Source organism: Phaenicophaeus curvirostris, chromosome Z (genome assembly GCF_032191515.1).
Source record: "Phaenicophaeus curvirostris isolate KB17595 chromosome Z, BPBGC_Pcur_1.0, whole genome shotgun sequence".
Classification (NCBI taxonomy): domain Eukaryota; kingdom Metazoa; phylum Chordata; class Aves; order Cuculiformes; family Cuculidae; genus Phaenicophaeus; species Phaenicophaeus curvirostris.
The window spans coordinates 16,653,561-16,670,174 of record NC_091431.1 but is presented as its reverse complement, the minus strand read 5'-3'; the positions used below and the strand labels follow the sequence as shown (position 1 = coordinate 16,670,174).

Here is a 16,614-nt window from a genome sequence, read left to right as displayed (position 1 = left end):
CTTCCACCAGCATCAATAACTTTAAAGGTTCCCTCATTTTAAATTATCAGGTCCTACTAGTTCTCCCCACCTCCTTTTCTAAATAACAGCCTCAACGCTCATGCTCTATATTCATATACATCCATCTCTGTACTTGTAGGCTCACATACTACTAAAACCTCTTCTTGTCTTACCAAAGAAGCCACAAGGTCAAGTCTCCAATCATTTACTGATTTCATTTGGTTTCCCAAATTTTTTATTTTCCCATATCTCATCTAGGTAAAGTTGGCCTTAATCTTAGAATCATAGAATCACCAGGTTGGAAGAGACCCACCGGATCATCAAGTCCAACCATTCCTATCAAACACTAAACCATGCCCCTTAGCACCTCGTCCACCCATGCTTTAAACACCTCCAGAGAAGGTGAATCAACCACCTCCCTGGGCAGCCTCTGCCCATGCCCAATGACCCTTTCCATGAAAAGTTTTTTCCTAATGTCCAGCCTAAATCTCCCCTGGTGGAGCTTGAGGCCATTCCCTCTTGTCCTGTCCCCCGTCACTTGGGAGAAGAGGCCAGCTCCCTCCTCTCCACAACCTCCTTTCAGGTAGTTGTAGAGAGCAATGAGGTCTCCCCTCAGCCTCCTCTTCTCCAAGCTAAACATCCCCAGCTCTCTCAGCCGCTCCTCATTAGGCCTGTTCTCCAGCCCCCTCACCAGCTTTGTTGCCCTTCTCTGGACTCGCTCCAGAGCCTCAACATCCTTCTTGTGGTGAGGGGCCCAGAACTGAACACAGGATTCGAGGAGCGGTCTCACCAGTGCCGAGTCCAGAGGGAGAATAACCTCCCTGGACCTGCTGGTCACGCTGTTTCTGATACAAGCCAAGATGCCATTGGCCTTCTTGGCCACCTGGGCCACTGCTGGCTCATGTTCAGTCGCTGTCAACCAACACCCCCAGGTCCCTCTCCTCCAGGCAGTTTTCTAGACAGACTTCTAGTCTGTAGCTGCACAGGGTTGTTGTGCCCCAAGTGCAGGACACGGCATTTGGCCTTGTTAAACCTCATGCCATTGGTCTCAGCCCAGCGGTCCAGCCTGTTCAGATCCCTTTGGAGCCTCCCTACCCTCCAGCAGATCAACACTTCCACCCAGCTTAGTGTCATCTGCAAACTTGCTAAGGGTGCACTCAATGCCTTCATCCAGGTCATTGATAAAGATATTGAACAGGGCTGGACCCAGCACTGAGCTCTGGGGAACTCCACTTGTAACTTTTTTTAGAAGAAGCAGCTGATCTTCTTCAAATAAAATCTCCAAGAGGCAAGGGCTCATCCCTTCACACTTTTCATTGATGGTTGCGTATATGCCACAGCCTCCCAGCACTTCAGGTGCTACCACAACCTTCCTCTCTGTTTCTACACCGTTTCTACAGAGACACATACCAAATTATCCCTTTCTTATTCTGCTACTTCCTCACTCGTCTGCTTTCTTGCCTTCATCAGCAGACACCCCTGGGAAATAAAAGTGCAGCTTTATTCAAGAAACTGATATATACCATGGGAAGGAGGAAGCATCCCTACGTAGACAACCCTAGTGCTCTACACAGATTCTTTGAGTCTTCTCCCAAATTCCAAACGTCAAACTCTACTTGACAGAAACATATACAATCCTCCTCATCTGACTGTTCAGAGAAGAGAGTTTTCAGAAAGCGAACACAAAAAGGCAAATGTCATGAAAGAAGATGGAAGATGAACAAAAACTGTTTTTCATATTTTCTCCCATTCCAGAGCATACTCTACATCTCCACCATTCTTGATGATCTGGGCAGACTGGATCAATCACAAATTCTTGCTGTATCTTTCTTGAAACTTCATGTTCTACAAACTTGATAAACTGTTCAGGCTTTGTGCACTCCCTTCAGTTTACCAGCCAGGCAGCTTGAATACTTTTTATAGTAAATATTCAAAACAAAATTATAGCAACTGCTTCACTTAAAATAAAACCTCTTCAGCCAACTTTCCTTGACTGTATTAAAATTTGTCTGAGATTATTCGTTTTAAAGCAAATTGTTTTGCCTACGCCCCCTTTGCCCTCAATGTATTTAATTCTTTCTCCAATTCAGTATTTTCTGATTCTTTTTTAATGATGATGACAGTGATATCTCTTGCATTGTTAACCAAGTTCTTTTTCTTCCTTACAAGAAGTTCTACCCATTATTTTTTCTATAGAATTCCACAGCTTCCCTGTTTTTTGTATGGTTTTTTTTTCACAGCATTTAGGGTCGTAAGAACAGTCATGGTGACATCATCTTGCGTGCAGCATAGAATAGCAAAGCATCAAGGAAACATTTGTATGACAGCTCACTGATAAAAAAGGAAGGAATAGCACCATTGATGTGGCTCATTGGTTGGATTCAGCTGGTTCATCCAGAGCTTCTGTTGAAACTGTACTCGTAATAATACATCTTGCAGAAATGGGAAATACCACTCCCCCATAAATTTAAATAAGCAAAAGAAACAAAAATATTTGATTAACTATAGATTAAAAAACCTCCTGCTTTCTACCTTTTTATTTATTGTATTATACCAAGCAAACTGTAAAGAAACAAATACAGAAAACGTACATCTGAAATTAAGCTCCCTCCTAATGTGAATTCCGTCTTCAATTTAGATTGATCTGCTGAAGCTACATATTTCTTAAAGAAGTTACTTGAACATCTTGCTTTGAGATCAAAGCAAAAATTACACCTTTATTTCTTCAGTTTTTACAACTTCAAAGTCTATTAAGATGATGCACCTCATAAATTTGATTCTGCACTTCTTCTATTACACATTCAAGAAATTGGTATAGAGTAAAGGATTTCTTCTTATGCTGTGAAGGAAAGACCGCTGCAAATATTCCCAGTCCCCTGAGGCAAAGCTTGTAAACCTAAGGGCTTGACAACTTTGCCCACAGCATTTTCAAAGAGCTCCACTGGAAAAAGCTTTTCTTGGTACTCATTATCTGATCTGTCCGAAGTTCACCTTTCTCACTGGAATGGAAAAAAAAAAAGTGAGAGACAGATAAAAGTACGTCAGATGCTTTTTTGATTTTTTTTAAAGTCTCAACAAGAGACGTCTGAAAAGCTAGGGGGAAGAGAAATCTCCCTTAAAGATGGTAAGAGAATGCAGGTTGGCAGGATTCTAAACCAAAACCTCCTGCTTAACCCTTGACTGCAGCTGAACGTTCCAGATTCCTTCAAAGAGAACAACCTTTGTGATGCTGCATGTACTAGGTATGCCAGAGCCTCTCAGGAGTTTCAACTGATTGTAAATAGAGAAGGAGTCTCATCACAGTAGGCACGACAAGATACGTGCAGTAGAAAAGGTTAAATGTCTACTCAAGGAAAAATAGAAGGTGACTACTCCTTTAATTTTCTGAAATCTATTGCTTGCAGCAGAATGAAGTGAGATTGCACAACATTGAGAATAAATGTTAGATAAATATAGACAACTTTCCTCAGAAAGGTCTTGCCTTGTCTAGATGCCCTGCTAAGGCTCAGAGATGGAACAAAACCACATCATCATTTATTTGTCTGAGAACTTAGCATGATTTTATCCTTTTACTTTATATAGGGGAAAACTTTATCACCATGCTGGTAGTAAAAATGTGCATTTATACTTTTTTTAAACTGTTCTTAGATAATGCAAAAATAATTTCAAATCAAAGACAAAACTTGGCATGTACACACTGCTCATTGAGGATTATATGCTAAGTTACGCCTGGTGAAATTTCAAAAACTAAAATCATGAAGAACTGGATGGAGAATAGCGAAAAGAAGTTAGAGTGGAAAATGTAATTTGTAGAATATTTTTTCAATCTGTGCAAAACAATTTGGGAAAATGAGAATTCTGTGTATATTCCAGAAGATGCCAGATAAAGAACTCTCAAACTGAACTCAGAGAACTATCTGTATCACCTAAAAAAACTCTCTACATCCATCTCCCCACAGAGTTCACTCTGGTTCACTGTTTCCTCTGGTGCTATTGTCTGCCATGGGGTTACCATCAGAGAACACTGGTAGGCAGTACTTCCCTCTAACATCTATTTTCAACCGCCTAAATTGGTCTTCATAGGATTCCATTGTGCACACTGCAAAGAAACTTGTCTTGTTGCCAGCTAGAACTGTGAACTACATGTCTTTCTTTTCTTCACTGTTCTTTTTTTGGTTCACAAGCAACCTCCTACCAAAAGCAGAATCCGCAGAAGAGACTACATCCAAGCGATAATGCAATGAAAAAGTATGAAGAGAAGCCCAGGTGGCCACCTTGCAAATTTCCAATGTGGAAGCCTTCGACCTCTCCGCCCAAGAAGCAGCTATAGTCCTAGTGTAATGAGCTTTACAAACCCTGGGAGCCTCTTTACCCTTAACTACATACGCCTCCCTAATACAATCCTTTAACCATCTAGCTAAGGAACTCTTAGAAGCCATTTGACCCCTCTTAAGACCCCCTAAGAGTACAAACAATCTGTCAGAAGATATGAAATCTTTGATTCTTCTGTGATAAACCCTAAGTGTTCTTCTTACATCCAATTTATGCAGCCATTGCTCTTTGTCATTGCTGAGTTTAGGGAAAAATGAGGGCCAAGAAACCGTCTGGTTTAGATGAAATTCAGATGCCATCTTTGGGACAAAAAAAAATTTAAAAAAGAGGAACCATCCAAAGAACTACTTTGTTTCTGATGGAACTTTACACATGTTCTATATATCAAGATTGAAGTACTATGGGATATGCTGAATAAAAATCAACTAAAACTGTCATTGAAACAGCTACATGCATAAACGCAATGCTTCACACAAGCACATGAAAAAACACTATTTTTGTTCCACCTCTGCATGAATTACACAGATAAAAAGGCTCCCGTGAATATGAAAAGCAACCAAAAGGAAAAGGAAGCAAGTGCAAAGTTCCAGTCTATGTGATGCCGAGGGAAACTTCAGCTCACTTGGATTTTAGCCTACCTTTCATGAACTGGCCAGCTTCCCTCAATTTACTGGCAGTACTACTTGCAGAGGACTGGTACTTCAGATGCGCCCAGGCTGCAGTGACTGGCGGGTAGTTTGGAAACACTCAACTTAGCTTTAAAGCAGTGAGAGAGACAATGGGCAACTGTCTAGCAACAGCAGCATGCAGCTCAGGCTGGGCTAACGTGCTCTGCTTCTCAGGCTGGTTCTGCAGCCTCTGTTGCATGGCCAACTGATACCTGAGTTAATTTAAAACTGCTTTGGACAGATCTGCACTCTAGATTCGGCTAAATTAAGATTTCTAGTAAGAAGCCTTTTAAATAAGTACAGAAGATGGCCGTTGTATTTTCTAGATGGCCATTGAATTTTCTAGTTACATATTATAATGTGTTGTGATGAAAATAAAGCTTTGTAAAATTCACCTTTCACTAGTGAAAAATAATAAGATTATTGGCCCAATATAGGACATTAACAGAGAAAATCTTAAATCCCTTTTGGTGCTTAACAGAACCTGGAACTACTGGGAACATAGCTCTCATTCTCCCATATCAAATCATCTTTCACTTCACCACTACAACTGAGATTTCTGACAATATGAAGTGAAAATAATGCCAATAAACCCTTCTTCTAGACAGACTTTAAAAAAATATTCCTCTACCCATGTCTTCTTATCATGTATTCTCCTGAAACCAATATAATTGAGCAAAGTTTTATGAAGAAACCCACCTGATCAGAACGGCAGTGCTAAAACGAGAAGTATGTCCAATGACTTCACTAACATCACCTGTAAAATATTCATATTCACCTGTGTTTCAGGGTAAAAGTAATCTTATATTTTCTTTAGAATAGGCCTTCTACCCAGGAGACAGCCACCTACAATAACATCTGGTAATATTCCCCATCAATAGTTGATTAAGTGGAGGTACCATTTAAGAAACTACTTGCTATAGATATGATTAGTCTACAAGAATATTCCTCAAGCATGAAGGCTTAATACACTTTTGAGGAACAGTTCTAAATGTAATTAAGCTTGGAGAAATGCCTGCAGGATAAAGTCCTAAATACTCTTCCTGGAAAGTAAAAAGATTTCTTGTTAATGTTGAAATAATTAAGATCTCTGAATTATTGGAGATTACATGTCTTAGAATGTAGTTAGTTAAACATGTCAAAAAAATTTCAAGAGTTTTTAAATTGTTTTATAATTTATCACAAATATACAAATAAAAAGATAACACAATTACCTTTACTGAATGTAAATCTAGTACTCCACATTAGTCCTATGAGAAGTTTACTGTAACACTTCTTTGTAGGACTGAGGCCATAAAATGTAAAGTATAGGGTATGACAGCTTAACATTTCCTGAGAACTGGTAAAACAAAGAGATGAAATGAGGCAGAAACACATTGGAAGCAACTGCAAAAACGGAACCTGAATGCAAATTTTATTTGAGCTTTCATGTATATTCTAAAAATACCTGGCCTAACCTGTATCTCTTTATTTCAGAGCGTCAGTATTTCGGGTGAAGAGCCCATCAATAAAATGTGTGCCTCAGAACCCTTCTTATTTCATCTTTTTTATTATTTTTATCAATTTAGCAGTCTGAGACCACATTCCCAAAACAGATTTCTTCTCTGCCTGCAGCCTGACTACAGAGATATAGAATACTTGACTCCACCTATCCTCTCTCCCTAAGCAGCCTGGCCTCATTTCTGGTGTGATCCTTTCCTGCAATATAATCAAAGCTCTTGAAACTACTCTCTCTCTGGTGACCTGGAGTCTCTCTACTGGTAGAAGTAGGAGAATATATGAGCACAGTGTGACCTGGAAGTTGTTATTCACCTCATTTTTCAGGATTTCAGGTCCTCCTCACATGACATGAATGCAATGAGATGAAAAATAGACTGAGCTTGGAATCTAAAGCAAATGCAAACTTGATTGTGAAGTAGATTTCTTTCTGATGTAGAGCTGACCTTTATAAAATAGCCAATGAAGCCAGCAGGATGAGCATGACAGTAAACATAGGACATCAGTAAGTTCTTGTGAGAACTGTAGGTGAAAGGACTGTATCCCAAAACATTTAGTTGCATGTATACCAATATCAATTAAAATGATGTTCAAATCAGATTTCTCCTCCCTTGAAAAAGTTAGCTTTTGAGGACAAATCCAGAAGCAGTCACAGTTTCAAAGAATTCTGAGTCCACACATTGTTTTATACTATATGAAACATGGAATTTTATAGGTAATTCATTAACATATATTAAGTTACAGTGTTTAATCTTAACACACAGCTATCAGTTCCTTACTACAAGTCATTGTGCTCAAATCTATACATTTCAAAAAGATTTTTGGTGGAGATGGTAAAACAACTGTTTATAAAATAGGATGACATAAATTAGGTAATTAATGTTGAAAATCATATGAAATTATCATTTTGCACAATGTAGAATCAATAAATATGGAAAAGAATTAATTACCTTGAACAGTCTTATTCTTCTCCGTAAATGAAGGCACCAACAGAATTTCTGAAGAGAGCTCTTCAATTTTTTCTTCCATTAACAAAAAGAGTTTGATAAGTTGAGAAAGACATTTGAGTTGGTACAATGTTAAGCAGAAGTTCCTTCCCTTTTTTTGGCATTCTTGCGAGGCTATTCAAACAAAATAATAAAATAGGTTTTACTATTGCTATAAAGATGATCATGAAGAGCCGATTATGTAAAAAAGTATAATGCATCCAGTAATTTCATTGTTGTCATAGCATAGAGTATCTTTTCCTCATTACAAAATACTGTTAACATTAGTTCTTCCAAAGTCTTTGGCATTTCTCAGCTATCTGAGAAGTTGCAACTGAGTTCCAGCTTTTGTTACTCATTATGTAGATTTTTTTTCAAAGCAACAGATCTATTCAGAAACCCTTTTTTCCTGTGTTTTACAGAAAAATGACTGCGTTGCAAAAACTGATTGAACAAAAGGAAAAAAAACACGTCACTACTATATTTTAATGGTTTGGGACACCACATCACTACACTGTCACTCTGCAAGTCACCTTGTCTGTTTAACAATCTGCTAGCACAATAGAGTTGATGAATATGACATTTGAGTGAAAAGAAACATCAATCTAGCACTCCACAACTTTAAATATGTGCGGTTTGAAAACAAGCAAGACTGTCAGTGAACAAATATCAGCAAGAATTATACCTATAAGCATTTAGTATTTAAAAGAAGGAACTGAACATTTTATTTTGAAAGATTAACACTTGTTATCATAACACAATCATGTCACATCAGCCAGGGAACTCTGATTTCAGCACAGTCAGACTATAAAAATCTGTGAGCTGTTTCCAATTCAGCATTAGCAGACCACAAGGTTTTAAGTATTTTAATTTTATAACTTCTTTAAATGTAACGAATTTGCACTTCTGTGCAAATGGCAGTGAGCTGATACCATGTTCCCATGAAGTTCTGTTGCAGATGTAACATCAGCAGAACTTTATGTAGGAAGTGTCAGTGAGAGCCACAGTAGTTCAAAAAAGAAGCTATGACAGGCAAAACCAAATAGAAATTGATTGAAATGTACTGTTACGTGTCAAAACTCTCTTACCTGTGCAATTTTGAAGCACTCAGTACCTCCCTTTCCCCTCAAATTTCCGAGAAAATTTTTTTTTAGGCATTCACAAATCACTTTTAAATAGACATAGATCTAAGTAGCAGAACTGCGCTTTGAATACAAATTTCCTAATTTGCTGTTGCAGTTTTGCAACCTTAGAGATGGAACACGAGTTTTGCATTCACACCTGAATTTTCTCAAAGCTCCAAACAGATGTAGTCAACCTAGTCCTTGCATTTCTAAGAATGGTAAAAGAAATTGTTATAACATAATTGCCCCTGTTAGTGCCTTTCCTTTCTGAATAACAAGTAAATAATATCTGTATCACTGGATTTCCAATTTTAAGTCTTAAACTTCCAGATGAAGACATTCTGCTATGCAGGGAATTTTTCTACTTTACATGAAAACTAGATAATATAAACTGAGTTCAGCTGACATGACATGAAATGACTGAGCCTGCAGACAGCCAGAAATAACAGACCCTAGATGTAAGAACCACAAATCATATCAGGAAAATTAACAGAATATTAGTGCTGTACTCCTTTAAGTTGAAAACCACGTTATGCTCCTGCCCCCTCTTTTGAGGAAAGAAGAAAGCTTCCAGTCATTTGATTGCCCCAAGCAATATTGCACTCACAAGACCAAAAGGGTATGGACCTAGAAGCCAAAGGTGTATCACAGTAATACTGATTTCAAAATGTATTACCAAACTCAGAAAAAGTAAAAACTTCTGCTTTCAGTGATCATCCATATTTTATTTCATTTAGAAGCTGAAGATACTAAGTTCAAAGATCCTTCTTTTTTCATGCCAGTAAGAAGCTGAGAGAACATCTGTATAAAATAAAGTGTATTATAGTGCACGCAAACAAATATTTATACAATCATCAGAGCAAAAACTTACTACTTAATACTACATCTGTTCTACAAATGTCTACAAATACACTTCAGACCTCCAGGTTGTGAAATACAGATGAAATTCTATATGCTTGAAGGCAGGGAAGAAAACTAGGTCAATTTCCTGGCTGACATAAAACTTTGATACCAAATTAAGAGGTAAATGGAGGTAATCTTAGAGGAAATTCTGTCTTTGATAAAAAGGCGCAAACATATATGCCATCATCTGATAAGCAGGGAACTCTCACAATCAAAAGAAAAGGACATAAGAGAATAGTGGTTTAAGTGTATCCATGAAGACCTGAAGCATGAAGTTGAAACCCCTGGAATCAGTCAGATTTGGAATTCATAAAAAACCTATGAACTACACAGTGAGAATATGGTGATTCAACTCAACATAAAGTGATGTGCAAAGCTTTGTGACCAGAAGATGGTCAAGATAAACACATTAGAAAACGGAAAGGAAATATAGGTTCACCATGTAATAAGTATGACTTTCTGAGAATTGCTGACACTAGGGAAACCAGGTTAAACAATCATCTTGCACCAAAGCTGCAAAGCAGAGCATCCTTAAGATGGGATGCACCACAAAACCCAGTTCCTAAGACATCTTATTGGGAATGAGAAAAACAACCAACCAACCAACTAACCAAATACCTATATGGCCTTTATAGAGAGCTCCATATACTCTGGGTAATCCATTTGTAAATTCTCTTTTGTCCTCTATTAAGCTTTGTTCTGATAAAGACGAAGAAAATGTAATGTGAATAAAAGTATACCAAAGATCCAGATGCGACAGACATGCATAATTTACACAAACTTTTTTGTTACAACCTTACTGATGGGTCAAACCACATACCCTTACATTAGCAAAGAGCACCAATCACGCTGATGGATCATTGAATCTGGTTATCAACCAAAACTGATGGTAATAATGCAATAGCTCTTTGAAACGGCAAGCGCTGGTCCAGAAACAGCTCTGAACTCACCTAAAGTTGTGTGTAATTCTGCACAGCTCACATGTTTTGAGAATCTTGATTCTATCCAGAATAATCACAGAATCAATCATAGACTCATAGAATCATTAAGGTTGGAAAAGACATCTAAGATCATCCATTCCAACCATTCCCATCTACCACTAAATCAGATCCTTGAGCACGTCATCTACCCTTCTTTTAAACGTATCCAGGGAAGCATATTATTGGATAGCCCAGATGTGGAAGAAGTTAGCTTGAACCTCAGTTCTGCTTAGCTCACCCAGGGCAATTTGGAAGTTTTATTTTCTCCCAGAAATGGCAACTCACATATTTAGTTTTTGACCAGAGGGTGTGCACACATTTTCGTATCCAAAATTCGATTGAAAGTTCTTACATACGTCCCGATTGTCAGGTTTCAGAATACTGATGGCAGCATCCAAATTCAAAGATCACTGACCAGACTGCTTGAATGCGCACATCACAGTTTAATTTTTAGCAGTGGAGAATGAAAAGGCATTTTTCCTGATTTGTTGATCTAATTGGAGAACTAAAGGACAGAAATATTTCAGAAGTGCAACAGCAAATATTTAAGCAGTCAATGCAATGTAAAACACAAAAAATGTGGAAACAGATGTGTAAGTCTTGTAGAAGATTGTCATGAAGAGTGGACAGATGTGTGATAGACATGAGGACAGGATGAGAGAGTTGGGGGTTTTCAGCCTGGAGAAGAGAAGGCTCTGGGGAGACATTAGAGCAGCTTCCAGTGCTGAAAGAGGCTCCAGAAAAGCTGGGGAGGGGCTCTTGATCAAGGAGTGCAGGGAGAGAATAAAGGGAAATGTTTTTAAGCTGGAAGCAGGGAGGTGGAGATGAGATCTTAGGGAGAAGTGTTTCCCTTTGAGGGTGGGGAAGCCCTGGCTCCTTGCTCATTGTGGTTGGCACCATCCCTGGAGGGGTTCAAGGCCAGGTTGGATGGGGCTGTGAGCACACTGATCCAATGGGAAAAGTCCCTACTCTTCAATGGAAAAAACTCTTCAATTGCATTTTCAATTGTTCCAAATCCAAATGAGTTTACTCAGCTCTTGTGTAATTTAGAACAGGAATTCACTCTAACACAGGTTTCCTTATGGCATTTTGCTGAATCATTCAAAACCTGTAATTCTTGTAAAGGTCATCCCACTATTTCTTGCTTTTCCCTCTCCTTCCTCAGACTGGAAAATTCTCCTGCAACTGGAGAGATTATGAGAGAACCTGGATAAAAAGATCATAAGTAACATTCAGAAACAAATTTCTGCTGAAACAAGCAAGAACCAGTATCACACATACAGTTTTGCTCTTTCATTGCACAAATGATGAGATTGAGTTAACAGTAAATATTTAGATTCAGACACTGATAATTGGAGATCAGCACATAGTACAAACACACTCTACAAAGTGTGCCGACTCTCATCACAATTTGATATGCTAATGAAAAAGATTTACCAGAAAACAGCAAAACCAGTAATTGTTTTTGTGCAGATAAAGTTACACACATGCAGAATTCAGATAGTTATTTATTTAGGCTTTTGATAGCATTCTTTGGCCTCAGAACTTCTAAACTGCAGATAAGCATGCTGCTTTAAATTATTTTTACTCTTATATCTTAGGCTTGAAATACTAGACTGAAACCAATTTTAACTTAACTGCTGGGAAACCACTTTATACCAACAAACAATAAAAATGTATAACTTGACACTTCCCTTGGAGTATGAAAACACAATGCTCCAAACAAGTAAATGTTAACTTCACTGAAGTTTTTCATTTGAAATCCTGAGAACAGAGATTAGTACAAAATTATTTTAATCTACAGCAATTATAAGAAATGTTAGTGTAAAAAAATATATATAATTTGAAAAATTATAGGCATCTCAAGTAGGTGTGGCTAAGGAATCAGAATCTTTATATATTGTAAAAATGTAAGCGTAATACTGAAAGAGTAGCTATACTGGGCTCAGCTACAGAGTCTTTTATCCCAGCATCCTGGGCTTGGACAGTGACAGACAGAGGAAAACTAAATATAAATACAACGACGAAAGCATATACAATTTTTTTCCCTGAGAGCTTGCTCACCTCTCGACCACTTGCAGTTGGGAAGCTTCCAGTCAGTTGTGGCACACATTAGCAGTTATAGAATCATGGACTCATTCAGGTTAGAAAAGACCTCTAAGTTTATCCAATCCAACCATTAGCCCACCACCACCATGCCTACTGAATGCTGTCCCCACGTGCCACAGCCACATGTATTTTGAACCCCTCCAAGGACGGAGACTCCACTGCTCCCCTGGGCAGCCTCTGCCAGGGCTTCACCACTCTTTAAGTAAGGACATTTTTCCTAATATCCAATCTGAATCTCCCCTGGCTCAACTTGAAGCTGTTTCATTTCACCCTATCTCTTGCTACTTGGCAGAAGAGAACAGCACCCACCTCATGACAACCTCTTTTCAGGGGGCTGCAGGGAGCAAATACTGAACCTGTATATTTTAATACTGCTTTTTTAATAATGTTTTCCTTAATTTTATAGACATCTATCATACACTGTTATCTTAATTTTGTTTTCAAATGAAGAATTGGAGTTTGCTTATTTCTCCTTATATGGAAGCTGTTCTACATTTTTTATGACCTTGTTGCCCTTCTCTAAGTCTTTTCTGCTTTTTTCTACACTGACAGCTAAAAAATTATGCCTCTATAGGATGTAGTCTAGTGAAACAGTATCAATACTGTAAAAAGAGGTGCACAGGGTTTACTAGTGAAATCAGGGACAATGTTGCAATAAGTTAAATTAAGCCTTATCTTCTAATAAGATTAATTAAATACTTTGTCAAGCTAGTTCTACTCAGAAACTCTAAAAAAACTCAGAAACTCTAAAAAAAACTCAGAAACTCTAAAAAAAATCTGTATGTCATTCAAACACCAAGGTCAAACTCAGTGTGGATGCAACATGTCTTAACAATGAATTTCAGTCTTCTCTTATGTATTTGTATAATATATAAAGATATTTTCTGCAAAATACTGTGACCACTTGGGAGCCCTTAGGAATAAAAAGAGATGGTATTAGAGAATTTCACTTCACCAGTGAGGATGCTGAAAAGTAACCGTATGAATTCTAATCCAACTTATAAGTTAATTAAAGCATTTTTGAAGTAACACAGTGAAAGTCACATGTTGAGAAGTTCTTGATCGTAGTACCTGAGCTTCTCCTAAATACTTAAATTCAATAGCAAGACATACCCCTTTACCTTACACTTAAAAAGATTCGCCCTCATCTCTAAAAATGAAGCAGCATGAGAAATACAGCTGTGCTAGATCTAAATGACCTGTGTACACCTGCTCACTTGTGATTTTACAGCAAGTTTCAGAAGTGGTACTTTCCTCAAAGCTGTAGCTCTTGAAACCATTAAATAAAGTGTTTCCAATTTCCTTGGTTATAGCCTGGAAGCATTTAAAATCTCAAAAGGCATAAGAAAATATGCATATAAATGAATCCCATAATTCTAAAGTAACTTTAGTGATTTTTTTTTTCCTGGCACCCTATATATTTTAAACAATGTGTTCACAACTTCTCGAAAAATCGAGTGGCTAGACCTGATCATTCCAACCCACTCAGGGATGCGGCACAGTGAAGTGTGATGCAGAAATCCCCGAATCATAGGTGAGGTGTCTGCGGATGTTCAAGAACAGCTACGCTACAACAGTGTTGCTCTCAGATTAATTAGCCTTACTGCTCAGTGTACAGAGCCACACAGCTAAACTGTTTCCGAGACTCATGATGGAATCCTTGGAAAGCAACCTGATGACTGTCTTCGTCAGTGATTACAGTGGGGATTTCTCCCTCAGCAGGAACCAAGGGTTTAAAACCCTTTTAATCAATTTTACTATAAAATACCTTCCCAATACATTAAATATCATTCCCCTGCCCCCATTTATAAGGCTTAATTTCATATAAGATAGATCTACAGTATTGTTCTACAAGGGGCAGACGAAAGCGATGTCAGGGATTTCACCCAATAAAGCTACATGAGGAAGAAAATTGAAAAAGTGTAATATTAAACTTAGAAGTCTAACTACAACCTGCATACAAATAGTAAAGCCTTTTCACAAATGGAGCTAACATTTTGTTAAAATCTGAAAATATATAGCCTAATAAAGCAACAGAAGCTCAGCTTCTGATAGTCACTGTGCACAGGGATATTTCAAGGGGTAAATTTTCAAAGCAGTGCAAAGGGAGTTACACACATAAATTCCATTAACAATAATGTGTTCCTCAGCTCTCAGAGATATTAACTTTTAAGTGATGCCATAACTATTATAACAATCTTGCATTTATGACAGCATTCATCTGCACACTATGTCCTAAACAGAGCTTGTATATAAACTACATTACTCTTTCACTTGTATTTAGTAGCGATACATTCAATTTTTATGGACATCTGCTCACAGTTCTCTCAAACTGCTTGTTGGTGTATATTTTTTAATGTAACTGCTACGTTTAAATAATTAGTATTGCTGGATATAAGCACTAATTTCCTCATTCTGTAAGAAGCAACTTAATATTTCTGTGGAGCAGATGTAATACACAATATTACACAGAACTGAATTATTACAAACAGTGCCAGCAGTTTTCTATACACAGTACTTAAGATAATTATAAAAAAATCATCTTCATTACTGCATGCTAGCATTTTTTTAACAGTTTAATTTGGATAGGTTACAAGACACATTCAAATCACAAAGATACAATTACTGTAAACCCAAGAAGCTATATAATGTTCCCAACCAAATCCCTTTGACCCCGTTAATGCCTGCTCCTTGTTAATCTAAGGCAAACATTGTTTGTAGCGTACATGTGTTATGGAATATGAAAAAAAAAGGAAGGAAATCCCTTGACAGTTGTTATTGATTCCAGCATTTACTGACTGAAAGTTAAGTGCCGTTTACAAAACAGAACAGATGCAGATGCTGACAAAAAGGTAAACAATTGTTGCATGGCTTACTGCCAGATTCCCAGCCAATATTTTAAACTCCAAGTGAAGCACATTTCCCCTATAGATTGCACTTATTGCCACTTCATTTCCTATGTGCTCTGTCTCTCTATTGCTGTGCCTGGCACTAAGCTATTTTCAGTTCCTCGGTGACCCCTGAGGCCCAGTGCTACCTCACATAGCCATTAGTGAAGGGAATTGCATGTGTCTGACATGGCCTGAAACCAATTATTTGATATTTTCTTCAGAATGATGCCCAACTCTGTTGGGAATGAGCAATCATGAAATAATTTACCTCCTGATTTAATTTTTTCCTGCACAAATTAGTTGTAGCCTCAGCTAGCTATACACAGCTGCCTGTGACATCTCTCTGTCTTATGAAGGTTCTACTTGAAATGATGAAAAAGGGAAGGGGGGGAGGAGAGTCAAGTGGAATAGGTTGGGGAATCCTGCTTTAAAAAGGCATTGACAAGTTTATCAGATATACTGATCACACGTGCTCTCTGCTGATTGAAACTGACAGACCCATAAAGAACTATCAGTGCAGCAAAGGAAACCGCAGGGATGCAAACTGTTACCCCAGTGTTTAAGGTTTTTTAAACACCTGTCTTGCTTCACAGCTCCCTGTGAGTTCCAGTGAAACCCAGGGGTGCCAGCAGAATCCAATAGAGCAGCTTATGCAAACATAAGCCTGTCGGCTCATTTTTGTCCCTTTCTTTTTTTAAAAAATGGTCACAGATCTGAAGATAGCAAACATTTTCTTATTAGACATCACCATTAACTTATGACTTTTGTAAGTGCTTATACTATACATCCATACTGTGCATGTGTCAAAAAGATGCAGAGAAGGGATCTCAACTTATGTATAAACATGGTGAGCATGTATAAATTTGCATTTATTTAATCAAGAGAGTGTGTCTGTCATGGAAAGAGATATGTCACTGCCAGCTATTAAACAACCTCAGCGAAGACTACACTAATCTTTTGAAAGAGACTCACTATACATGAAATTTTAATCAAATCCACTCCATAATGTCTTCCCAGTTAAATGAGATCAGTTTTCACCTCATTGTGAAGGTTGATTCCATATCAGGTAGCTACCAAATGCTTAAGTCCTTTGTTAACATAGAGTGTATAAGTCTGTCAAAATG

General features: G+C 37.9%; 1 protein-coding gene across 2 annotated transcripts in view; it reads right to left on the bottom strand.

Moving 5' to 3' along the window:
• KIAA0825 (KIAA0825 ortholog) overlaps positions 1-16,614 on the bottom strand; it is a 229,485-nt gene that overhangs the window by 186,264 nt on the left and 26,607 nt on the right. For both annotated transcript variants that reach the window (XM_069881056.1, XM_069881057.1), the window contains exon 4: positions 7,448-7,618. In XM_069881056.1, the coding sequence (XP_069737157.1) occupies positions 7,448-7,618 (171 nt within the window). The remainder of the gene's footprint in view (positions 1-7,447; positions 7,619-16,614) is intronic.